Source organism: Pseudophryne corroboree, chromosome 2 (assembly GCF_028390025.1).
Source record: "Pseudophryne corroboree isolate aPseCor3 chromosome 2, aPseCor3.hap2, whole genome shotgun sequence".
In the NCBI taxonomy this organism is placed as follows: domain Eukaryota; kingdom Metazoa; phylum Chordata; class Amphibia; order Anura; family Myobatrachidae; genus Pseudophryne; species Pseudophryne corroboree.
This window is the reverse complement of record NC_086445.1, coordinates 671,647,014-671,674,024: the sequence shown is the minus strand read 5'-3', so window position 1 is coordinate 671,674,024 and position 27,011 is coordinate 671,647,014. Positions and strand designations below refer to the sequence as shown.

The 27,011-nt window shown below is 44.3% G+C and overlaps 1 protein-coding gene across 2 annotated transcripts in view; it reads right to left on the bottom strand.

The window, feature by feature from the left end:
* Nucleotides 1-2,028: 2,028 nt before the first annotated feature.
* NCR2 (natural cytotoxicity triggering receptor 2) overlaps nucleotides 2,029-27,011 on the bottom strand; it is a 169,981-nt gene continuing 144,998 nt past the window's right edge. Inside the window, exons 2-5 of one of the 2 annotated variants that reach the window (XM_063955090.1) lie at nucleotides 13,477-13,796; nucleotides 11,379-11,778; nucleotides 11,001-11,120; nucleotides 2,029-5,070 (exon numbers count right to left, since the gene is read on the bottom strand). In XM_063955090.1, the coding sequence (XP_063811160.1) occupies nucleotides 4,917-5,070; nucleotides 11,001-11,120; nucleotides 11,379-11,778; nucleotides 13,477-13,600 (798 nt within the window). In that variant the 5' untranslated portion in view covers nucleotides 13,601-13,796 and the 3' untranslated portion in view covers nucleotides 2,029-4,916. The remainder of the gene's footprint in view (nucleotides 5,071-11,000; nucleotides 11,121-11,378; nucleotides 11,779-13,476; nucleotides 13,797-27,011) is intronic. The other variant, XM_063955091.1, reaches the window with a different exon arrangement.

The window sequence follows — 27,011 nt, the reverse complement described above, 5'->3', positions numbered from 1 at the left end:
AATGTTTAGCACAGTTGGTAAGGTGTTGGGTTTGCAATATCAAATTACGACTGTCATTGTTTTGAATCCAATGTAAGCATGTTTTTATTTTACTAGTCTGCATTGTGGTTTGTGGCTCTATAATATGAATGCCTATGTCTTTTAACAACAATAGTCAAGTTTTCCAATGGACTTTTTAGTGAAATCCAATAGAGAGCTTTATTTTCTCTTTGTTTACTCAAATATTGAATGCATATGTCTTATAACTTTAGTAGTAAAGTATTCTAATGACTTGCTTATGACACCCCATAGAATATATCATGTTTAGTACCTTGGACACTGTAGCTGAGTTACTTAAAACTCTGATCAATCTTGTTGCTTGCGTGCAGACTGGTTAGCACAGTTGGTAAGGTATTGGGTTTGCACTATCAAATTAAGACTGTCATTGGTTTGAATCCCATGTAAGCAAGTTTCTGTTTTACTAGTCTGCATTGTGGTTTGTGGCTCTATACAATGTAATGCTTATGTATTTTAACAACAATAATCAAGTCTTCCAATGGACTTCTTAGTGAAACCCAATAGATAGCTTTATTTTATCTTTGTTTACTCAAATAATGAATGCATATGTCATAACTTTAGTAGTAAAGTATTCTAATGACTTGCTTATGACACCCCATAGAATATATCATGTTTAGTACCTTGGACACTGTAGCTGATTTACTTAAATATCTGATCAATTGTGTGGCTTGTGTGCAGAATGGTTAGCACAGTTGGAAAGGTGTTGTGTTTGCACTATCAATTTAAGGCGGTCATTGGTTTGAATCCCATGAAAGCATGTATTTATTTTACTAGTCTGCATTGTGGTTTGTGGCTTTATAATATGAATGCCTATGTCTTTTAACAACAATAGTCAAGTCTTCCAATGGACTTTTTAGTGAAACCCAATAGATAGCTTTATTTTCTCTTTGTTTACTCAAATATTGAATGCATATGTCTTATAACTTTAGTAGTAAAGTATTCCAATGACTTGCTTATGACACCCCGTAGAATATATCATGTTTAGTACCTTGGACACTGTTGCTGATTTACTTTAATCTCTGATCAATTGTGTGGCTTGTGTGCAGAATGGTTAGCACAGTTGGTAAGGTGTTGAGTTTGCAATATCAAGTTAAGACTGTCATTGGTTTGAATACAATGTAAGCATGTTTTTATTTTACTAGTCTGCAATGTGGTTTGTGGCTCTATAATATGAATGCCTATGTCTTTTAACAACAATAGTCAAGTTTTCCAATAAACATTTTAGTGAAATCCAATAGATAGCTTTATTTTCTCTTTGTTTACTCAAATATTGAATGCATATGTCTTATAACTTTAGTAGTAAAGTATTCTAATGACTTGCTTATGACACCCCATAGAATATATCATGTTTAGTACCTTGGACACTGTAGCTTATTCACTTAAATCTCTGATAAATTGTGTGGCTGGTATGCACAGACTGGTTAGCACAGTTGGTAAGGTGTTGGGTTTGCACTACCAAATTAAGATGGTCATTTGTTTGAATCCCATATAAGCATGTTTTTATTTTACTAGTCTGCATTGTGGTTTGTGGCTCTATAATATGAATGCCTATGTCTTTTAACAACAATAGTCAAGTCTTCCAATGGACTTTTTAGTGAAACCCAATAGATAGCTTTATTTTCTCTTTGTTTACTCAAATATTGAATGCATATGTCTTATAAATTTAGTAGCAAAGTATTCTAATGACTTGCTTATGACACCTTATAATATATATCATGTTTAGTACCTTGGACATTGTAGCTGATTTACTTAAATCTCTGATCAATTGTGTGGTTTGTGTGTAGAATGGTTAGCACAGTTGGTAAGGTGTTGGGTTTGCATTATCAAGTTAAGACAGTCATTGGTCTGAATCCCATGTAAGCATGTTTTTATTTTACTAGTGTGGTTTGTGGCTCTATACAATGTAATGCATATGTATTTTAACAACAATAATAAAGTCTTCTAATGGACTTGTTAGTGAAACCCAATAGATAGCTTTATTTTATCTTTGTTTATTCAAATATTGAATGCATATATCTTATAACTTTAGTAGTAAAGTATTCTAATGACTTGATTATGACACCCCATGAATGCCTATGACTTTGGCTTTCCTAACATAGCAAATGTGCAATCAATGACATGTTCTCTTTACATGCTAAAAATATAAAAGGTAAATTCCCAGACAATTTTGCATAGTGCCCTTTCATGGATGGTTTCTTCTGTGACTGCTCACTGACAAAAATTGTGTTTAGCCTTTCAGAAACAGAGTTCCTGGTATCCCCAATAACATACAGTATTCCCAAATCAAACATTTGATGTTTACAGTTTATCCTCTAAATTTGTTTACTATGACTGTGATTAAAAATTATCTTATCAGGGCCAGATTAAGGCAGGTGTGGGGCCCAGGGCTATGGATGTTGTGGGGGTCCCCACAATTGCTGGCAAAGCCACCCTCCCACCACGGGTGTAGTACGGCTGACCGGCGGGTCAGCTTACCGATGCCAGGATCCCGGCAGCATACCGACGCCGGGATCCCGCCGGGGAGGGGCGAGTGCAGCAAGCCCCTTGCGGGCTCGGTGGCGACCTGCGGTCGCCACGGGTTCTATTCCCGCTCTATGGGTGTCGTGGACACCCACGAGTGGAAATAGTCCCTGTTGGTCGGCATGCCGTCGGGCTAGTGGAGGAGGTCATGTGACTGTCGGTCAGCTGACCGGTAGTCACATGAATACCACCCCCCACCACACACCTCTGGATGTCCAGAGTGGAGCAGCAGCAGGGACAGCGCGCCAGATCACCCAGACACTGTCTCGCTGAATTCCCCTCATGATCCTGCAAGACTGCCTGTACACGGAGGAGCTCCTCAGCGGATGCCGCTAATGAACAGCCGAACTGCTGAAGGTAGATTCCTCCGATTCAACAACACAATTTATGGTGGGTCCAGGATGGCCACCCCTGTTGCATCTCCCTTAATCCAGCTTTGATGCATATACTGTATATGCAAAGACATGTTAACAGATGTGTCCTCTTACATCCTTGCTGCAGTCACGCTAAACAGCCTTTGAAGTTGCATCATGGCGGGACACTTGTAGTGCCGAGCATCTTTTTTTTTGTGTCGTCCCCCACCACCACCCACCCGCAATATATAGAATATGGGTGTGCTGCATATCATTTTAATCGGCAGAAGCTGATTGTGCATCCTATTGCATTACTTTGCATGTAACAGACAGAAAAAAAGCACAAATAGATGCTCTGTGCTACCGAGTCACATGGCACTCACGTGTTATGTGTAACGCGTCTTGTAACGCACAGAGCAAACAAGTAAGAAGACACATCTGTACCACAAGGATCATTATGATGCAGTGAATTGTTTAGACCAGCAGTTCAAAACGCAGTCCTCAAGGCACCTTAACGATCCACGCTTGGCCACAGGTGACTTCATTTGATTTAACCATCTGTGCTGAGCCATAGATATACTTAGATCCTGGACTGTTGGGGTGCCTTGAGGACCACGTTTGGGAACCTCTGGTTTAGACTCTTGTATTCCCATGTAGATGGCCTTTGTAAGATGTTGATATTTTCAGATAGTTTTAGGCATAATGAAAAAGTTAACTTTAACATCACTATGGATTACGACCATCTAGCTATTAATATACATAGCTTTTTAATGTTTATTTAAAATTGGGTATTAGCTTTTACAGTCTGCGGAAATTATCTTTCTCTTCCTGTTTGCTATATTGAATCCATAGACCAACGCAATATCAGGGTTGTATCTGTGCTGAACTTGGTTTATTTTTATCTTTTGTCTATACATGCATTTTGTGGCGGTGATTCAGAAACACTGTGGTGCTGATTCAACATTTATAAGGAGAGAGAAGATCATGAGATGGATACATACGGTGTCACTGCTGGGTTCTAAGCTGCTCACTACTATTAGCTTCAGTGGTGAGTTTCTCATTAGGTACATGAGGTAGTGAGCCTGGAGGCATCGCTTGCTGGCACGAACATTCGCACGCTTGTTTGTTTGTTTTGCTGTCTGTCTGAAATTTCCCAGTAATTACTGCTTACGGTTCATTGGAAATAGTAATATAAAAAATGGGAAATAATCAGCATGCTCCTGGACCTTGGGCTCGCCAATTGACAGGTGCCTGCTTATCAAAGGTATCTCTCTGGGATGCAGATGCAGTTATGTGACCTGTCCACACTGCACTCAAGATGGTGTACAGTATTGTACAGATGTTACTCATACACAGTCTTTTTAGTCCTGCAAATAGCCCTCTCGGAGCACCAGATCCCAGGTTTCTCACCACAAGCTTCTTTCTTGGATATTTTGTAGTTACTAGAAATGTTCAGACTAACAGATTGTCACAAGGTATCAGCTTGTTTTTATTACTGTCAGTGACCATAATAATACCAGCAGTCATGTGCCACCCCCAGCAAGTGGCACACATATCGTATGAAATGTCTTAGCTCATGGCTTGTTTTTATTATCAGATCTTAAAGGCAATCACAAAACAATGCCTTATAACCTAATTATAAATATAATAGAATTGGGCCTTAGGGAGTAGCCATTAATATTGTGCCTAGAGGCAGTCTGTCCCCTGAGTCTGTCCCTGATTATATTAAGTGTTAATTTATCCCTCAGACTTCAATGCAGCTGTATAACTTTGCATTACGCAAAATCAGGAAGCAATGAATTTCATGTTACTTGTTACACAATGTAGTGAGCTCACCGCTCAGGCAACCACTAGACTGTAATCTCAATAACATCAGTAGATCATCATGTAAATCGCTAATATTAAGTCATGTATAAATCTGGTTACATTGCACATTATATCTTCGGTAGACAACCAGTTATGATGTGAAAGGGTTGGTTATTGCAGTCAGTGTGTCTGGTTTAGATGTCCCATGGAAACATAATTGACATAGTAAGGAGTAGTACTAGTTTCCTCAGGGCGATGGAGCCCTAAATCACTCTGAGCTGCAGAAGATAACAGCTGTTCGGAGGAAGACATAGTACAGGAGCCTTGATTCAAACTGCAAAACAAAATACAGATGATGGGTTAGAATTAGTACTGGTACTAAGCTCCAGCAAAATGACACAAACCAAATGGAATTAAAACTCCATTTAGACTGGATTTTAAAGAAGTAATAAATACTTTTCTCTAACGTCCTTGAGGATGCTGGGACTCCGTAAGGACCATGGGGAATAGACGGGCTCCGCAGGAGATAGGGCACTTTAAGAAAGCTTTGGACTCTGGGTGTGCACTGGCTCCTCCCTCTATGCCCCTCCTCCAGACCTCAGTTTTACACTGTGCCCAGAGCAAGATGGGTGCACTGCAGAGAGCTCTCCAGAGTTCTCTGCCTAGAAGCATTTTTGTTTGGATGTTTTTTTTCTACCTTTTACTACTTTTTTACAGGGAGCACTGCTGGCAACAGGCTCCCTGCATCGAGGGACTGAGGAGAGAGGAGCAGACCTTCTTGTCAAAGATAGGCTCTGCTTCCTCGGCTACTGGACACCATTAGTTCCATAGGGGGTGAACGCAGGTTCTTACTGGGCGTCCACCCCCGGAGCCGCGCCGCCGTTCTCCTCACAGAGCTAGAAGTACAGAAGACAGAAGTCGTCAGGTGGCAGAAGCCTTCAGCTTCACTGAGGTTACTGCAGCTGTGCGTCATTGCTCTTATACACCTCACATACTCCGGTCACTGTAAGGGTGCAGGGCGCAGGGGGGGGCGCCCTGGGCAGCAATATAAACCTCTGCATGGCAAAAAGACTATATACATGTACAGGTGGGCTCTGTACATGTATATAAAAGAGCCCCCGCCATATTTTACTAAGTTTGAGCGGGACAGAAGCCCGCCGCCGAGGGGGTGGGGCTTCTCCCTCAGCACTCACCAGCGCCATTTTCTCTCCACAGCACTGCTGAGAGGAAGCTCCCCGGACTCTTCCCTGCTTACACACGGTGAAAGGGTGCTTAAAAGAGAGGGGGGGGCACATAATTGGCGGTTTACATATTATACAGCGCTGCTGGGGAAAAACATTTTGTGTTGGTCTCCAGGGTTATTGCGCTGGGGTGTGTGCTGGCATACTCTCTCTCTGTCTCTCCAAAGGGCCTTGACAGGGATACTGTCTTCAGGAAAGGGGTTCCGTGTGTGTGTGTGTGTGTGTGAAGTGTCGGCAAGCATGTGTCGATATGTTTGACGAGGAAGGCTCGCTTAATGTGGAGGGGGAGTGCTTGAATGTCAGGTCGTCGTCGGCAACGCTGACACCGGAATGAGTGGATATGCTGAATGTCTTGAATGCAAATGTCAATCTATTGCATAAAAGGTTAGACAAGGCAGAAGCTAGGGATCAGTCAGGTAGCCAGTCCATGCCTGTCCTGGGGCGCCAGGTCCTTCAGGGTCTCAGAAGCGCACCATATCCCAGATCGATGACACAGATACCGACACAGATACTGACTCTAGTGTCGACTACGAAGATGCAAAATTACAGCCGAAGGTGGCTAAGGGTATACGGTACATGATTATTGCCATTAAAGAGGTTTTGCATATTACTGAGTAACCCCCTGTCCCTGACACAAGGGTACACATGTATAAAGGGAAAAAGCCTGAAGTCACTTTTCCATTCTCATTTGAATTAAGTGACTTGTGCAAAAAGGCTTGGGAATATCCGGATAGAAGACCACAAGTTCCCAAAAGGATTCTCATGGCGTATCCTTTTCCACAAACTGATAACGCTGGGAATCTTCGCCAAAAGTTGACAAGGCGCTGACATGTTTGTCCAAAAAGGTGGCACTGCCTTCTCAGGATACGGCTTCCCTCAAGGAACCTGCTGATCGCCTGGGTGTGTAGTGCGGTTGTGGCATGGGCAGATTCCTTATCTACGGAAATTGACACCTTAGATAGGGACGCCATTCAAATGACCATAGAGCATATTAGAGATGCTGCCTTGTATATGAAGGATGCTCAGAGAGACATTTGTTTATTAAGCTCCAGAATAAATGCTATGTCTATTTCTGCTAGGCGGCTCTTGTGGACCCGACAGTGGACGGGAGATGCCGATTCAAAGCGGCATATGGAGTCCTTGCCCTACAAAGGGGTGGAGTTGTTTGGAGACGGCCTCTCGGATCTTGTCTCTACGGCTACGGCTGGTAAGTCAAATTTCTTACCTTATGTCCCCCCGCAGCATACAAAGAAGGCACCTCATTATCAAATGCAGTCCTTTCGTTCCAATAAAAACAAGAAGGTACGTGGATCATCCTTTGTTGCCAGAGGGAAAGGCAGGGGAAAAAAGCTGCACACAGCTAGTTCCCAAGAGCAGAAGTCCTCCCCTGCGTCTGCAAAGTCCACCGCATGACGTTGGGGCTTTCCGAGGGGAGGCAGATCTGGTGGGGGCTCGTCTTCGGTTTTTCAGCCACGTCTGGGTTCACTCGCAGGTGGATCCCTGGGCATTAGAGATTGTTTCTCAGGGATACAGGCTGGAATTCGAAGACTTGCCTCCTCGCCGATTTTTCAAATCGGCCCTGCCGGCTTACCCGTCAGAGAGGGAGCTAGTGTTGGCAGCAATCCAAAAATTGTATATTCAACAGGTGATTGTCACAGTTCCTCATCTCCAGCAAGGAGAGGGATATTACTCAACCCTGTTTGTGGTCCCGAAACCGGACAGTTCGGTCAGACCCATTTTAAACCTGAAATCTCTGAACCTGTACTTGAAGAGGTTCAAGTTCAAAATGGAATCACTCAGGGCGGTCATCGCCAGCCTGGAGGGGGGGGGGGGGTTGGATGGTGTCCCTGGACATAAAGGATGCTTACCTTCATGTTCCAATATTCCCCCCGCATCAGGCGTTCCTGAGATTTGCAGTGCAGGACTGTCACTACCAATTTCAGACGTTGCCGTTTGGGCTTTCCACGGCCCCGAGAATTTTCACCAAGGTAATGGCGGAAATGATGGTGCTCCTGCGCAGGCAGGGGGTCACAATTATCCCATACTTGGACGATCTCCTCATAAAGGCGAGATCTCGGGAGAGGTTGCTGCACAGCGTGTCTCTGTCCATGAAGACGTTGCAGATACACGGCTGGATTCTCAATATACCGAAGTCCCAGCTAGTCCCTACAACGCGTCTGACCTTTTTGGGGCTGATTCTAGACACAGACCAGAAAAAGGTTTTTCTTCCGATCGAAAAGGTTCAGGAACACATAGCCATGGTCAGGAACCTATTAAAACCAAAAAAGGTTTCAGTGCATCATTGCACGCGGGTCCTGGGGAAGATGGTGGCTTCCTACGAGGCCATCCCTTTCGGCAGGTTCCATGCGAGGACTTTTCAATGGGACCTCTTGGACAAGTGGTCTGGGTCCCATTTACAAATGCATCAAAGGATCACCCTGTCTCCCAGGACCAGGGTATCTCTCCTGTGGTGGTTGAACAGTGCTCACCTACTAGAAGGTCGCAGGTTCGGCATTCAGGACTGGGTCCTGGTGACCACGGACGCAAGCCTCCGAGGCTGGGGAGCAGTGACACTGGGAAGAAATTTCCAAGGTCTCTGGTCAAGCCTAGAGTCTTGTCTCCACATAAACATCCTGGAGTTGAGGGCCATATACAACGCCCTGCGTCAAGCGGAGGAATTGCTTCGGAGAAAACCGGTTCTGATTCAGTCAGACAATGTCACGGCAGTGGCTCATATAAACCGCCAAGGCAGAACAAGGAGCAGAATGGCCATGGCAGAAGCGACCAGGATTCTACGCTGGGAGGAAGGCCATGTAAGCGCGCTGTCAGCGGTGTTTATCCCGGGGGTGGACAACTGGGAGGCGGACTTCCTCAGCAGGCACGACCTGCATCCGGGAGAGTGGGGACTTCATCAAGAAGTCTTCGCACAGATCACGAATCGTTGGGGACTGCCTCAAATCGACATGATGGCATCCCGTCTCAACAAAAAGCTAAAGCGGTATTGCGCCAGGTTAAGGGACCCTCAGGCGGTAGACGCTCTGGTGACACCTTGGGTGTTCAGATCGGTCTATGTGTTTCCTCTTCCTCTCATACCCAAGGTGTTGAGAATAATACGAATAAGCAGGGTCAGAACAATACTCATTGTTCCGGATTGGCCACGGAGGACTTGGTATCAGGAGCTGCAAGAGTTGCTCGCAGGGGATCCGTGGCCTCTCCCTCTAAGGCAGGACCTGCTGCGGCAGGGGCCCTGTCTGTTCCAAGACTTACCGCGGCTGCGTTTGACGGCATGGCGGTTGAACGCCGGATCCTAGCGGAAAAAGGGATTCCGGAGGAAGTCATTCCTACCCTGATCAAGGCTAGGAAAGACGTGACATTAAAACATTATCACCGTATATGGCGGAAATATGTTTCTTGGTGTGAGGCCAGAGCTGCTCCTACGGAGGAGTTCCATTTGGGCCGTCCACTTCCTTCAAACAGGAGTGACTTTGGGCCTAAAATTTGGGTCCATAAAGGTCCAGATTTCGGCCTTATCCATTTTCTTTCAAAGAGAATTGGCCTCTATTCCTGAAGTACAGACCTTTGTGAAGGGAGTGCTGCATATTCAGCCTCCCTTTGTGCCTCCGGTGGCGCCTTGGGATCTTAACGTGGTGTTAAGTTTCCTCAAGTCACCTTGGTTTGAACCACTCAAAACTGTGGAGTTGAAATACCTCACGTGGAAAGTGGTCATGTTGTTGGCATTAGCTTCGGCAATACGTGTTTCCGAATTGGCGGCTTTATCACATAAAAGCCCATACTTGGTTTTTCACATGGATAGGGCAGAGTTGAGGACTCGCCCTCACTTTCTGCCAACAGTGGTCTCATCTTTTCATGTGAACCAACCTATTGTCTTGCCTGTGGCTACACGGGACTTGGAGGATTCCGAGTCCCTGGATGTAGTCAGGGCTTTGAAGATTTATGTGACCAGAACGGCTAGAATCAGGAAGACTGAAGCTTTGTTCGTTCTGTATGCGGCCAACAAGGTTGGCGCTCCTGCTTCAAAGCAGACTATTGCTCGCTGGATCTGTAACACGATTCAGCAGGCGCATTCTATGGCAGGATTGCCGTTACCAAAATCGGTTAAGGCCCACTCCACTAGGAAAGTGGGCTCTTCTTGGGCGGCTGCCCGAGGGGTCTCGGCATTACAGTTGTGCCGAGCAGCTACTTGGTCGGGGACAAACACCTTTGCAAAGTTCTATAAGTTTGATTCCCTGGCTGAGGAGGACCTCCTGTTTGCTCAATCGGTGCTGCAGAGTCATCCGCACTCTCCCGCCCATTTGGGAGCTTTGGTATAATCCCCATGGTCCTTACGGAGTCCCAGCATCCTCAAGGACGTTAGAGAAAATAAGATTATACTTACCAGTAAATCTATTTCTCGTAGTCCGTAGAGGATGCTGGGCGCCCGTCCCAAGTGCGGACTTCTTCTGCAAGACTTGTATATAGTTATTGCTTACATAAAGGTTATGTTATAGTTTTTCGGTGGAACCGTGGCTATGTTGTTGTTCATACTGTTAACTGGGTAAGTTTATCACAAGTTATACGGTGTGATTGGTGTGGCTGGTATGAATCTCGCCCTTAGATTTACAAAAATCCTTCCTCGTACTGTCCATCTCCTCTGGGCACAGTTTCCCTAACTGAGGTCTGGAGGAGGGGCATAGAGGGAGGAGCCAGTGCACACCCAGAGTCCAAAGCTTTCTTAAAGTGCCCTATCTCCTGCGGAGCCCGTCTATTCCCCATGGTCCTTACGAAGTCCCCACATCCTCTACGGACTACGAGAAATAGATTTACCGGTAAGTAAAATCTTATTTTTAGTCATTTATGTGACATCACCAAAAGTGTCCTCCACTGCCATAGGAGCCATATGCACCAGGGGAAATGCACGCTAGTGATTTCTTACTTAGCAACTGGAACACAGGGCTGCCATAGGATTGTAACACTTGGGTGAAATAAAAATCCAAACATCCTATGATTTGCCTCAATTTCTTACATGCGTCTCTGTTGGCTTTTCCACCAGCTGCAGATCAGTCCCATCAGCAATAATTTGCACAACAAGAGGCTGCTCCCAAGAATGACCAATGTTAAAGGTACTTGTAATTCAGATGGTGACCTTTGAAAATTCAAGCACATATAAGAATGAGTTGCATATAACGCAATAGCTAGATTTAACCACAAACATAAAAAGATTCTGATTCAATGATTTGCAAGACTAGCATCATTCAATTTTCTAATAAACCTCGCTCAGTTTTCCTTACATCTCACATAAGTGTGCGGAAAATGAGCTTGGTTCATTGCCATATTCTTGTAACTATTTCAATATGCCCATTTAAGTTGCAAATGAGAATAAAAGCTTTAAAATTCTCCTTACCCTGAGATGCTATGCTGCACTTTTCCCAAAACGTTTCCAGGTAGGTGATCTTCAAGCACGTGCACTTGGATCCTCTGTAGAGTGTTAATATCCCCAAAAGTAGTAATCCTACACTGGTATATGCCAGTATCGCTCTTTTGCAAGTTAGTCATATTGATTGTGAGAATACTTTCTTCCTTGTTGTCATAGATGTTTGTGTTCCCATTTTTTCTCTTCACAAATGACTGCCAGTATCTACGAGCAGTGACGACAGTCTCACAAAATCCAACATCAACCTCTTTGCACCATATTTTCCTCCCCCAGCTACCTTCATGTTGCTGGTACGGGCAAGTAATTGTCAGTGTCTCCCCTAGGTGTCCTGAGTACACGTTATCCTTTGCTAGGCTCCAGTCTGATAAACCTGATACACAAGAAGAATGTTTATCCATTTTATGAATATTGTGTTTTAGAAACAAAAGCAATACAAAATTTGCATCAAACATATATCACAACACTAAAATGCCATCAAATCACCTAACATATACGACCAAACTGGAAGGAAAGGTCATGTATGGATGTGTTGTGCAGTATTGTGCTGTAATACAGAGCTAAGGTACATCAAACTATTAGAAGTAGAATGTTCTTACAACACACTATAGAAACATCAAAGAGTATATGACCACAGAACCAGAGTAAGGACATTGCGGCGCACAAGCTGACAGCTAAATACGCACTTATGAAAAACAAAGTAACATTAAAATCTTCTGAAACAGTAGATGACAATAGCAGATAAATGGCTCTGTATTGATGAAAAACACTGCCAGTAGTAAAAAATATATATTGCTACTTACAATTAAGGGGACAGAGGAAGTAATATGCTTTGAAATTATTTGTAAATGGGTTTTAAGTACAATACTGATGCATTTAAATGGACTCAACAATTCTATTACATCATTGTGTATTGAATATACTAGGCATAGTCAGGGGTGTAACTAGAACTTTGTGGGCCCCAGAGCAATATTCTGAAGGGTCCATGTTCCAATACGTCTAGAGAAGCACCTCTCAGCAGTTATTCATTTTATGCCCCATAATAGTGCTTTAGTTTATTTTATGAACCATCATACTTCCCTAGTTTACATGATGTTGCATTGTAGGGCTGCCAGCACACATTATGCAACACAGTTTTCCCAATTCACATTATGACATGTAGTGTGCTATAGTTCAATTTATGCCACATTACAGTGCTACTCAGTTCATATTATGCCACACTATATAGTGCCTTCATTTCATGTTGTGCCACATTACAGTGCCCCAGTTATATAACATTATAGTGCCCTCCACATTATAATAATGCCATATTACAGTGGCTTCTAGTTCATATTGTGCTACATTACAGCACCCCTTTACAATTATAACATCCAGAGCACACTACTCACTGAAAATGTAAGGTCACACAATTCAGACTGGGCAGTGGCTCAGACCCAATTGCTTAGCAATTGGTGTGCAGCTGGGAAATTGATGGGCAACTTTATAACTGGGGTCTTGCTCCCCCCCCCCCCCCAATCATCTGGGCCCCATAGCAGTGGTACACCTTGCACCCACTATAGTTACACCCATGTGTCTTGAAGGGGAGATGCAGGGGGCCACTAGGTAGGCTGGGGTGAATTGCATCAGTATACATATAGAGAACAACACTCAAGGACTTTGAAAGTATATTGTGAACAGAGTAACAAAATTTTGTGACGGTATACTTTTTCTCTTTTAAACACCTGGATGTGTTTCATCTCCCATCTGTAAATTCATTACTTACCCCCCTTAACCCCCATGGGTTAACTAACTAAAAATTGTTTCCTTGTTTTCCTTTTGTCATTGGCAGGGTTCCTCTTATAGGCAGCAGCATTACAGAATAGCTATATATACTAAAGAAGTGCTTGTTAAATTGTGTTGAATACCTGTAAAAAAAAATGGGTTAATATAGTGTTTACAGCTCTCTTATGAAATTGTCAGGTTGGAGTTTATAAAGTGTTTTTGAATACCGAGGGTTCTGATGTAAAGTCCAGAATGGTTAGTGTTTTGATTTGCACTTGATGCAGAATCTGTCTGTCCCTACTATCCCTACCTTCCGTGAGCCGCTGACCGCGGCTCGCTACAGGTTTCCTGACTCTGGTTCCCTCTTGCAGCTTGTGGTATCCGTGAGCAATTAGCAATGATGTCACTCCCGCGTCTCCTTCCTCCGTCTGCATCTCCAACGAATTTCGGGCTTACAGGCCCTTCGTCAAGGATAGAGATGGCTTCTGCTGATCCCTTTTTATAGTAAAAAAAAAAAACCTTTATTTTTTCCTTAATTTAAAAACAGGAAGGGATCAGCCGGATGCTCTTATAATGGTGAAGTCCAGAGAAGTCCAGAATTTGTTGTCCGATACCAATACATATGAGATTCTACAAGGAGATCCAACAAGAACTTAGCAAAGGGAATTACAAAAACTTCCAGAAGAAGGGATAGAAATTGGAATACTGACAAAAAAGGAAATGGAATACATCTACGTAGAACATCCTAAAATTCCCACCTTTTACCAACTCATGAAGCTAAACAAAGACCCATTAAATCCACCTGGGTGCCCAATAGTTTCAGGAATAGGATCTCTATCATCACACGTATCACAATACGTGGATTCCTTCCTACAAGGATTGGTTCAAGAGCAAAAAAGTTATCTGAAGGATACTTCATATTTTGCAAGTGCTGAACACAATCGAATGGCAGGAAAGTTATATTTTGTGCACCTGTGACGTTCGATCGTTATACACATGCATAGCCCATGAGATAGGATGCGAAGCATGCAGATTTTTCCTTTCAAATAAGACAAAGTTTACCTAATGCTCAAATAAATTTTCTCATCAGCTGTATACAATACATTCTGAACAAAAATTATTTCTGGGATCAAGATTTATTTTACAATCAAGTGAAAGTAACTGCCATGGGTTCTTCCTTTGCACCTAGCTATGCAAATTTATTCGTGGCTAGGTGGGAGGAAGAATAAATCTGGAATAACCCATTTGGAGAACATATAGTCATCTGGAAGAGATATATTGGCGACCTGTTGATTATTTGGGACGGCCCAGAAGATACCATGAGAGATTTTCTGAGATACATAGAGAATAACACCTGCGGCTTAGAGTTCACATTGACAGTTAGCAAAAATATGGTAACCTCTAGACCTGGAAGTTTTCATCCAAGGAAATACACTCAACACAAGAAATCACATCAAGAAGGTCAGTGGGAATCATATGCTAGACTGTACAAGTAACCATCATAGAAATTGGCTTCAGAATATTGCGGGAGGCCAATTTAGACGCCTCAAGCGGAATTGTACGTAGGAGGACACTTTCCATCAATAGTGCAATAATATGAGGGACCAATTTGCAGAGAAAGGATATAAATTGACAGAATTAGAGAAAGAGATTGAAAAAATATCCATGGACAGAAAAAGTATGATCCAGTATAAACAAAAGACAGCGGAAGAGAATTTCAACACAGCCTTTATCACCCAATTCAACAGCCAACACCATCATTTGGAAAACATATTACGAAGACATTGGCACTTTTTACACAAATCATATACAAAAAAGCAAAAAAAAAAAACATGAAACCAAACTTGGTACAAAATTACATACAAAAGGACACAACAAACAAAATAAAAGATAAAGGGAATTGCTTAAATTGTAAATCCTACAAAGAAAAACTCGACTTGACCAATAACAGAATTCAAATCGAATGTGACCAATAAATTATACAAAATAAAAGAAAAAATCACATGTGATTCAGAGGGAGTAATTTATCTTTTAGCGTGCCCGTGTGGATATCAATATATCGGACAAACTAAGAGAAAATTAAACATTTTAATCATGGAGCACATATATAACACACGGAGAGGACTGGACACTCATAGTGTCTCTAAACATTATAAAGATTGTCATCAACAATATTCATCAAGCAATTATTGGGAATACAAAAAATCCAAACAAATTGGAGAGGAGGCAATATCTGTTTAGACCTTAGAAGAAAAGAAACAAAGTGGATTTATTATATGCAGATACTGCAACCGGCAAGACTAAATGTAGAAATTGACATAAATTCATTTTTATTAACTTAAATTTCATTTAGTTTTACATACACATTTTATTCATTAGTTCATATATATATAAAGGACGCCATACCAAGCTTTTTTATTTTACTTTTAATTATAAAACCCATATAATGAAGGGCACAATTGGCACATGGTTTAAGAGCATCCGACTGATCACTTCCTGTTTTTAATTAAGGAACAATAAAACATTTTTTACTATAAAAAGGGATCAGCAGAAGCCATCTCTATCCTTGACAAAGGGCCTCTAAGTCTGAAACGCGTGGGAAGAATCAGACGGAGGAATGTAGATGCGGGAGCGACGTCATCACTGAGCGCTCATGGACGTCACAAGCCGTAGGAGGGAACCAGAGCCTGGAAACATGTAGCGAGCCGTGGTCAGCAGCTCATGGAAGGTAGGGATAGTAGAGACAGACAGATTCTGCACCAAGTGCAAATCAAAGCACTAACCATTCCGGACTTTACATTGGAACCCTCGGTATTCAGAAAAACTTTACAAACTCCAACCTGACATTCTCATAAGAGAGCTGTAAACACTATATTAATTAACCCATTTTTTTTACAGGTACGAGCGTTCAACACAATTTAACTGGCGCTTCTTTAGTATATATTTACTCTATTTGTTTTAATTAAGCTGCTTACACATATATAAGCGCAGTGTAAATGATATATTTTTATTACAAAGATGCTTCTGGGTGCAGACATGTAGTCAGGTGATGCTTACTGCTGGAGAGCCGGGATTCAGGGGCCTGTAGGAGGTGCATCATGGCCAGTGTCAGAGCGGGGCATGAAGGGCCCATCGGGGGAATGCCGTAGTAGGGGCCCATGTGTACAGCTGTGGCCAGTCTCCACAGAGGTTTGGCTAATTACATATTGCATGGTCTTGGCCCTTTAAAAAGAATCTATATAGTAAGTTCTAGAACATGCAATGTACCAGATTAATAACACCAATACACTGTAGAAAATACACCACAGCCCTGTGCAGTATAATGTAACGCATGAATTATGTGTAATTCAAGTGTACAGCCTGGAACCTGACCCTTAGTTTTCCCCCCTTGTAGGCCAGTCCAACCCTGATCAGGGCTATGAGGAGCCGCCATGTGGCAGCCTCTCCGGAGCCATAGTTACATCCGCCTTCTATGTTCCTTGACATGACTTGATGTTACATGATGTTACACGTGCCAGCACTATATGGTATTGCCTGATGGTGGCTGCACCTTACCAGCAGCAGCAGCCAGCGCAGTGTAAAAGGAGGAGGCCACATATATAGACATCCTACAGCTGTTTGCTAGATGAATTCAGTGGTGCTCCCCAGGGGTCGGTGCCCCTAGGCAGCAGCCTAAAGCTGCCTAATGGTAGAGCCAGCCTTGGCTCCGGGCATACTCGGGAGTGCCATCATGAGGGTACAGGTGGTACATTGGTATGAAGCTGTGACATACTAAGAGCCCCTTACCAGTGCTATAGCATGGATTAGTTCCAGCTAAAACGGGGAAGAATGTGTTCACCTGCAGTCAACGCCAGGTTATGCAAAGCTTGGCATACGCATTATAATGAGTCCCACTGACAGTATGTGAAGCAGCCCCGCTAAGGCATTACTGGGAGAAGCTCTTTCTGGAAGTTAGTCCCTTGAAAATCGTGCACTCATTACTAATGACCAGCCCTATGCTGAATAGTAAAACAAAAACAGCACACCATAAATGTTTTAGCATTGAAAGGAATATCGATATTCCCCAATCTCTTGTTTAAGTCCATTCATTTGCCTGAGCCAGACTCTTTGTTCTATTTTTTTTTAATTTATGTACCGATTGGACTACTTCAGGGTGTTAAGCTGCATACACTCTTGCCGAGAAAATGAGCAACGTCACTCATTCCTGAGCGCTGTCGCTCATTTTCTCGGCAAGTGTGTATGCCGCCAGCAATGAGCGAAACGAGGCCCCGTGGGTCGGCAACGGGTGCATGCTCCATCTGGTCTGTCGTCCAAGAGCTGCCTGCACCACCCGGCCGTTGCATGATGTCACTGAGTGTTATGAACTGTCATATTGCTGTGTGTACGGCCGGCCACCTACCAACCGGCGTGGGAAGGGGAAACACTAGGCGACGTCGCTCATAGAGCACGCCACCTAGTGTGTATGCACCTTAAGAAAGAAAATTCCTAGTGGATTTAGGAAACCAGTAAGGAGGCAAACAAGGTGTTTTGGGATGTATCTATTTTAGGTAAAATATGTAAACATTTGCATGTATCCCCTTTTTTTATTATTAGGTACTTATATGAGTATGAAACTACATGTTCTACTATGCTCTAAGTCCAAGATCATGCTGGTGCTTGCAGTTTCACATGCTACTGAATGCTGTGGTAGCCACAGACAAATAAGGGCCTAATTCAGAGTTGCATGCTATGCCAGTGTTTCTCTTACGTCCTGGAGGATGCTGGGGTCCACATTAGTACCATGGGGCATAGACGGGTCCAATAGGAGCCACTAGCACTTTAAGAGTTTAATAGTGTGGGCTGGCTCCTCCCTCTATGCCCATCCTACCAGACTCAGTTTAGAAAATGTGCCCGCAGGAGCCGGTCACAGCTAGTGGAGCTCCATAGGAGTTTTTCTAGTTTTATTATTTCCGCTGCGGGGTACACGGGTTCCACAAGAATTAACATCGGGGTGTAGAGTAGGATCTTGATCCGAGGCACCAACAGGCTCAAAGCTTTTACTGTTCCCAAGATGCACAGTGCCGCCTCCTCTATAACCCCGCTTCCGTGCACAGGAGCTCAGTTTGTAAGTTGGTGCCATGCAGTAAGCAGGCAATCAACAGGAGGGCTGCTATTGCAGCCCATATTATAGCTTATTTCAGAAAAAAAGAACTTTTGAAGACTTCAAGGGCTGCAGCTTTTATGTATGTCAAATAGACATCATTTGCTGCAGCTCCATCACTCCCCCCAGCGGCGCTGTATATTCCAGCGCCCTGGTTGCCGGATAACCACAGCTGAGGCTCTGGTGTCCTTCTAAACACGAACAGATATCCTTTAAAGACTCTCAGCGCTGTCTCTTTTAATGAAGCTGTCAGAAACTCAGTTTCTTCCAATCAATATATCACACTGTATTCCCAATTCATAAAACAAAGTCTCTTTTATTCATAAAAAGTCTCTACAGGCATTAATAAGTATTTCGGTTCACAGCGTTCTCTTGATTATGCACAGATAACAGCGGTCACAAAAAGGCGTTATCTCACCGGATTCCCTGGACGTTCTCTTATTAAACAGTACTGTTTCTCCGCCTCAGGTCGTTTGTACTCGGTGCTGCCGGCTCGCACCTGACCTCTCAGCTATGACTGCAGACTGCTGTCCAAAACCTCCCACTCCACCTGTGTTATCTGGTGTCTGTGGTACGGTTTCTCCGCTAGACGCCTCTCGGTGATTCTCTCTCCCCGCTGCCTTTACTGCCATCCTGTGCCACTCCTCCCGCTGTGCTACCACACTGTAGTTATAGTGACCAAATCCACCATCAGCCGCCGACGCGTTTCTACCCGTATCTGGTCTTAGTCATGGCATAAGTGGATCTGGTCTGATCACCTAATTTATATCCTGTGAGTCCGGTGTGCTAACTCCCCTTTCTTTATACATTATACACATTGACCCTTCATTATACACATTACTAGGTTTTCTTAAAGGTATATTACCCATCATTAATACTTTAAAGATATTTCCATTCTCTTCCTTTTTACCACTAAGGGAACATAATATTCTTGCAACAGACACTACTGGTTTCGGGCATTGTTAGAAATACTCAGAGAAACCATTTGGTTTCAAACTCTCCGTTCAAACCTCTTGGCTGCAATGTTCTTAACTCATACATCCAGCGCATTTCTGCCCTTGCTAAGGATGCTGCTATATCATTCCTCCTCCAATTGCCTTTCACCTGTTCAATAGCCTTAAAATTAATTATGCTATTTACTGAGCATTTATGGGCCTCTTTACAGTGAGAAGAGAGACAGTGTGTCTCAAGCCCTTTTCGTATGTTATTCATGTGCTCTCTCATTCTCACCTTAAATGGTCTACTCGTTCTCCCCACATATTGTCTTTGACAGGCACACTGCACCATATAAATAACATTTTTGCTTTCACAGGTTATAAATTGATTGATTTTATATTGTTTCTTCGTTACATTTGAATGAAACGTTTCCATTTTACTCCCTTCATTACCTTTTATACATTTATATGCCATACATATCCCGCACCTAAAAAAACCTTTTGATTTTATTCTGGTGGTCATATTAGGTGCAGGAGCCACCGCACTTTTAACCAGCAAACTCTTCAAGTTCGGGGCTTTTTTGTAAATCACTCTTGGTTTTTCTGGAATTACTTTTTCCAGAATACTATCACTTTTCAAGATGCCCCAATGTTTTTTAAGAACACCTTCGATGTTCCTATATTTCTGATTATATGTAGTCACAAACAAAACTGGTAACTCTCATCCCTCTTCCTTATCTCTGGGCTGTAATACCATTCCCCTATCTATTGTGTCTATCTTTTCTAGATCTTTACATAGGGAATCTCCATCACACCCCTTTAACAAGAATTGATTTTTTACAGTCTGTACTTGTCTCTTATATACTTCTTCCTCCGTACAATTACATTTTATACGTCGAAATTGACTGCCCGGGACACCCCTTAACCAATTGGGATGGTGATTACTCTCCCTCCCAATGTAGGAGTTACTGTCCGTGGGCTTTGTGATATTTCTTGTACACCACCTTAAATCATTAACATTATTACAGCCCAGAGATAAGGAAGAGGGAGGAGAGATACCGGTTTTGTTTGTGACTACATATAATCAGAAATATAGGAACATCGAAGGTGTTCTTAAAAAAACATTGGGGCATCTTGAAAAGTGATAGTATTCAGGAAAAAGTAATTCCAGAAAAACCAAGAGTGATTTACAAAAAAGCCCCGAACTTGAAGAGTTTGCTGGTTAAAAGTGCGGTGGCTCCTGCACCTAATATGACCACCAGAATAAAAGAAAAAGTTTTTTTTAGGTGCGGGATGTGTATGGCATATAAATGTATAAAAGGTAATGAAGGGAGTAAAATGGAAACGTTTCATTCAAATGTAACGAAGAAACAATATAAAATCAATCAATTTATAACCTGTGAAAGCAAAAATGTTATTTATATGGTGCAGTGTTCATGTCAAAGACAATATGTGGGGAGAACGAGTAGACCATTTAAGGTGAGAATGAGAGAGCACATGAATAACATTCGAAAAGGGCTTGAGACACACTGTCTCTCTTCTCACTGTAAAGAGGCCCATAAATGCTCAGTAAATAGCATAATTAATTTTAAGGCTATTGAACAGGTGAAAGGCAATTGGAGGAGGAATGATATAGCAGCATCCTTAGCAAGGGCAGAAATGCGCTGGATGTATGAGTTAAGAACATTGCAGCCAGGAGGTTTGAACGGAGAGTTTGAAACCAAATAGTTTCTCTGAGTATTTGTAACAATGCCCGAAACCAGTAGTGTCTGTTGCAAGAATATTATGTTCCCTTAGTGGTAAAAAGGAAGAGAACGGAAATATCTTAAAAGTATTAATGATGGGTAATACACCTTTAAGAAAACCTAGTAATGTGTATAATGAAGGGTCAATGTGTATAATGTATAAAGAAAGGGGAGTTAGCACACCGGACTCACAGGATATAAATTAGGTGACCAGACCAGATCCACTTATGCCATGACTAAGACCAGATACGGGTAGAAACGCGTCGGCGGCTGATGGTGGATTTGGTTACTATAACTACAGTGTGGTAACAACGTGCTTCTGGTAGCACAGCGGGAGGAGCGGCACAGGATGGCAGTAAAGGCAGCGGGGAGAGAGAATCACCGAGAGGCGTCTAGCGGAGAAACCGTACCACAGACACCAGATAACACAGGTGGAGTGGGAGGTTTTGGACAGCAGTCTGCAGTCATAGCTGAGAGGTCAGGTGCGAGCCAGCAGCACCGAGTACAAACGACCAGAGGCGGAGAAACAGTACTGTTTAATAAGAGAACGTCCAGGGAATCCGGTGAGAACTCCTTTTTGTGACCGCTGTTATCTGTGCATAATCAAGAGAACGCTGTGAACCGAAATACTTATTAATGCCTGTAGAGACTTTTTATGAATAAAAGAGACTTTGTTTTTATGAATTGGGAATACAGTGTGATATATTGATTGGAAGAAACGGAGTTTCTGACAGCTTCATTAAAAGAGACAGCGCTGAGAGTCTTTAAAGGATATCTGTTTGTGTTTGGTTGTATTCCAGCTGATGGGCTGATCAGATGTTTCCGATAAAAGACACAGCTGCAGTCTCAAATAAGAGCGCTTTTGGATGAGTTTCCATATATTCTTGCATTCTGGTGTCCTTCTGTTAGTCACACACAGCCGCCACTGACCTCCGGGATCGCGTGGCCGCAGGTACAAGGGGAGGTAAGGGGTCTCTTTGGCCCGCTGTTAACCGCGATCCGGCGTGGGAGGCGAGCCGCGCACTCTGGCGTGTGCAGCCGCTCCACTAGTCACTGGGACACAGGGCACAGGTGAGAGTTTTTCTCTTATAAAAACCCATTTTTAACAAGCCCGCAGCGCCCAGTGGGGAAGCCAGCAGGGGGATAAGGCCTAACCTATAGCCCCAGCCCCAGGGCACCATTTGTGTAAATGTTATCGCCCTGGAGCTGCATATCTCTCCCTCACTTCCTGTCAGCCGCCATCACAATGGAGCTGCGCTGTTCCTGGGACTCCTGGGGCAAATCCTCCTCTGTAAAGCTGCCTGCTCGCCAGCGCTGGGCATTTTACAGGACACTTAAGTATTCTACCTGTCAAGGGACAGTGTTAGTTAAGAAAGAGCGCATACATTCAGTGTTCTGTGGTACAAATACCCTGTGATATACATTCAGTATCTACTGTGTTTTGTTATATCTACTGTTTACATATATAGCTTTACTGAGTATTACTTTGTATTGCTAGTCCAGTGCAGTTTTATGGTTTTATCATTTCTGCATGGTACGCTTGTGACTATGTGTGTGTGCATATAGCTGCTGTGTGGCTGCCATATCGGGTATTTCACTCAGCATGCTACTCCTATATTCTTTAACCTGAGGGGGCTAAGTGTGTCAGGATTTCTGAATAATATAGGTTTTTTCACAAGATATACTTGCTGTGTATTTTTCTTTGTGATTTATAGTCACTTTCTATATATATATATATATATATATATATATCTTGGATTTCTGGTTTGTGCTGAAAGGAAAGTCACACTACACTGGGAGTTCTTGCTAGGTATATCGCTGCTAAAGATTGTACCAGGTTGCCTGATATTGTGCTTATTATTATGTCAGCTACACGAGGCAACGTAGCTTGGGCTTCTCCAACATTGCATGGTGGTGATGCTGCAGATGTTTTGGAGGATTATATGGCAGCAGAGAGTTCAGGTTCAGGGGTTTCCTTACCCCCCAGTGGGTCTGTAGCCCCGGGGGCAACAAATGACCCACCTTGGGCTACCTTTTCCATGCTGTTGAATACGCTAGTAACTAAACTGACGCACCCTGTGGGACCACCTGTGCCAATGCAGCAGTTTATGGTCCCTGCAGTTAATCCCCCATGGACTGATCAAATCTCAACTCAGTTACAGCACTTGAACCGGTCACTGACTAAATCTCACTCTCGCCCACCTAAGACTAAGACGTGTTCAAAACGGGCCGCTACTTCCTCACAATACACTGCTATTCCGGACACATCCTCTGAGGATGATGATGCATATACTGACCGCACAGACACTGACTCAGAGGCTTCTGATGGGGAAGGGAAGTCAATGGTGGATGTCCCTGATTTGATTGAGGCTATCAGGCTCATTCTTCAGGTCTCTGATGAGCCTGTGGCTGTCTCTAAAAATTCGGACAGATTTAAACGTAAGAAGGTGGTAAAACAAGTTTTACCTCATTCTCAACACCTGGCTGACATACGTCAGGAATCCTGGGAAAATCTGGGAACAAAATTCTCACCGCATAAGAGACTGTTGGCTCGCTATCCTCTCTCTGCGCAGCTATGTAAAATTTGGTAAACTCCTCCGCCTGTAGATTCTCATGTGGCACGCATAGTAATTTCCTCTGCTCTGCCTGTAACTACCATCACCTCTCTGAAGGAACCGATGGATAGACCTGTGGAGGGTTGTTTGAAAGTGATTTACACCCAAACGGGGGCTGTACATAGGCCAACCATTGCAGCAACATGGGCTGTTGAGGCATGGGCTCAGGAGCTAGAGGCGGAGCTGCCTTCCAAAGCATCTGAGCATGCTCAACAATGTCTCATATATTGCCACGGCTTCTCTATAACTTAAGGAGGTGACCTCCGATGCCGGGGTGCTGGTGGCCAAGGCTGCTACTACGTCCGTCTTGGCCAGACATAACCTTTGGTTGAGATCCTGGTCGGTGGATATGGATTCCATGAAAACCCTGGAGGTGCTTCCTTTCAAGGGAGACATTCTCTTTGGAGAAGACCTCAGTAAGATTGTGGCTGATCTGGCTACTGCTAAAACAGCTTGCCTACCTAGTACGGCTCCTTCCGCACATAACGCTAAAAGTACTTTCCCTCGGCCTTTTCATCCTCCAGGTAAAGCAAAAGGTCAGGCGTACCCAAAGCAAGCTCATGCTTCCAGACCTGCCAAGCCCAGACCAAAGCGGGCCTGGGCTGCCCATCAGTCTGCTTCCAAAACTGACAAGCCTGCCGCATGATGGGGCAGTCCTCCCTCTGGGGGATCCCAGGGTCGGGGGCCGACTTCTAGGTTTTGCCCAGGAATGGTTGAAGACCACTTCTGATGCCTAGGTAAGGGAAGTCGTCACTCGAGGTTACACCGTACCCTTCAAGAATCGTCCCCCTCATCGATTTTGCCTGACAGATGTTCCTCTGGACCCAGCGAAAGCAAACACTCTGCATTCGGTGGTACATTCCCTCCTGACCACAGGAGTGGTAGTACAGGTGCCTCTGGCTCAGAGAGGCAAGGGGTACTATTCACCGCTGTTTCTAGTCCCAAAACCAAATGGGTCCTCGCGGCCCATTCTCAATCTGAAGTCCTTGAACAAGTGCGGGTCTCCAAGTTTCGTATGGAAACTCTGCGCTCTATTGTTCTGGCCTTGGAGCCTGGGGACTATATGGTCTCCCTGGACATACAGGATGCCTACCTGCATATTCCTATTGCTGTGTCTCAACAGCAGTACCTGAGGTTTGCAGTGGGCAGCCTTCATTACCAATTTCGGGCGTTACCTTTTGGTGTGACAATGAATTTTCACCAAAGTAATGACGGCTGTACTCCGCCGTCAAGGGGTCAGGATCCTACCGTACTTGGATGATTTGTTGATCCTGGCAAATTCCCCAGAACTACTCCTGTGTCATCTAGATCTGACGGTCCAGTTCATGAAAGCCCACGGAGAAATCCTCCCTGGTTCCTGCTCGGAGCATGCTGCTCCTGGGAGCGTTATTGGACACTCACAACCAGCGGTTGTTCTTGTCTCAGAAGAAAGCCCTGAAGCTTCAGGACAGGATTCGTTGCTTCCTATCTCGTCCGCAAGTGTCGATACATTCGGCAATGCAAATGGTAGGTCTCATGGTGTCGGCTTTCGACATGGTTAATTCTGACCAAGTGGGATGGCCTGCCTCACCGGATCAGATCTCATATGATCTCCCTGTCTCCAGAGGTCCGCCTGTCACTGAGCTGGTGGCTTCAGGACCATCGATTGAGCAGGGGCCATCCCTTCTGGATATCCAACTGGGTCCTGCTGACGACGGATACCAGTCTGAGAGGTTGGGGCGCGGTGTTGGAACAACACTCCCTTCAGGGTCGGTGGACCGAGGAGGAGTCTCTACTCCCGATAAACATTCTGGAATTGCGGGCAGTGTTCAATGCGTTAAACCTGGCCCAGCATTTGATACAGAACAGACCTGTTCAAATACAATCGGACAACGCCACCACGGTGGCATACATCAATCATGAAGGCGGCACTCGAAGCCACATGGCAATAAGGGAAGTATCACGGATTCTTCAGTGGGCAGAACGCCATCTGCCGGCCTTATCCGCAGTGTTCATTCCGGGGGTCCTAAACTGGGAAGCAAACTTTCTCAGTCGTCAGGACGTACATGCCGGAGAGTGGAGCCTTCATCCAGAAGTGTTTCAACTTTTCGTGGACATGTGGGGCTTTCCAAATGTGGACCTGATGGCGTCTCCACACAATCACAAGGTTCCAGTCTTCGGAGCAAGGACAAGGGATCCTCAAGCAGTGTTCGTGGATGCTCTGTCAATCCTGTGGAACTTTTGGCTGCCGTATGTGTTCCCTCCGGTGTCATTACTGCCCAGAGTAATACAGAAGTTCAAGCAAGAAGGAGGAAACCTACTTCTGATCACTCCAGTGTGGCCCAGGCAGCACTGGTTCTCCAATCTACAGGGCCTCGCTAGATTGTCCCCTTCTACTTCCACAACGACCAGATCTCCTCGTTCAGGGCCCTTGTGTTTACCAGGACTTGGCCCGTCTGGCTTTGAAGGCGTGGCACTTGAAGCTTCCGTCCTGAGGGCCAAGGGATTTTCTGAGGCAGTCGTTCCAACTATGTTGAAGGCCCGTAAGCCGGCTTCTGCTCGGATTTACCATAGGGTCTGGAATGCTTACTGTACTTGGTGTGCGTCTCACAATCATGACATTTTCAAGTTTAGCACAGCCAAACTGTTGGCCTTCCTACAACAGGGCCTGGACTTGGGCCTTTGTCTGGCCTCCCTCAAGGTTCACATTTCTGGCTTGTCGGTTTGGTATCAGAGAAAGATTGCTGCCCTATCTGATGTTCATACATTCATTCAGGGCATGTTGCAGATCCAACCTCCTTATGTACCTCCTGTGGCCCCTTGGGATCTGTCAGTGGTACTGGAGGCCTTGTAAGAGTCTCCATTTGAACCTATTGCCTTTGCTGACCTTAAGTGGCTTTCCCTTAAGGTGCTGGTTTTGCTGGCTATTGCTTCAGCTAGACGGGTCTCGGACTTGGGTGCCTTATCCTGTAAGTTCCCCATTTGATTTTTCACCGTGACCGGGCGGCTCTTAGAATGCAACCGTGTTATTTACCCAAGGTGGTGTCTTCCTTCCACCTCAACCAGGAGATTGTGGTTCCGGCCTTTAATTTTCTTGAGTTGTCTTCCAAAGAGCAGTCTTTGGATGTGGTATGGAGAGTGGTACAGAGAGTACCTATGTGAAGAGAACATCCTCCATTAGGAAATCGGATTCTCTGTTTGTACTGTTTGGTTTTCACAAACGTGGCTGGCCTGCTTCCAAGCAGACCCAGGCTAGATGGATTAGAATGGTGATTGCACATGCTTATGTACAGGCTGGTCATCCAGCTCCTGCTACCATCAAAGCCCATTCTACTCGGTCGGTTGGACCTTCTTGGGCAGCCCACCATGGTGTGACCCTTGAACAATTGTGCAAGGTGGCTACATGGTCCTTAGTGAACACGTTCATAAGG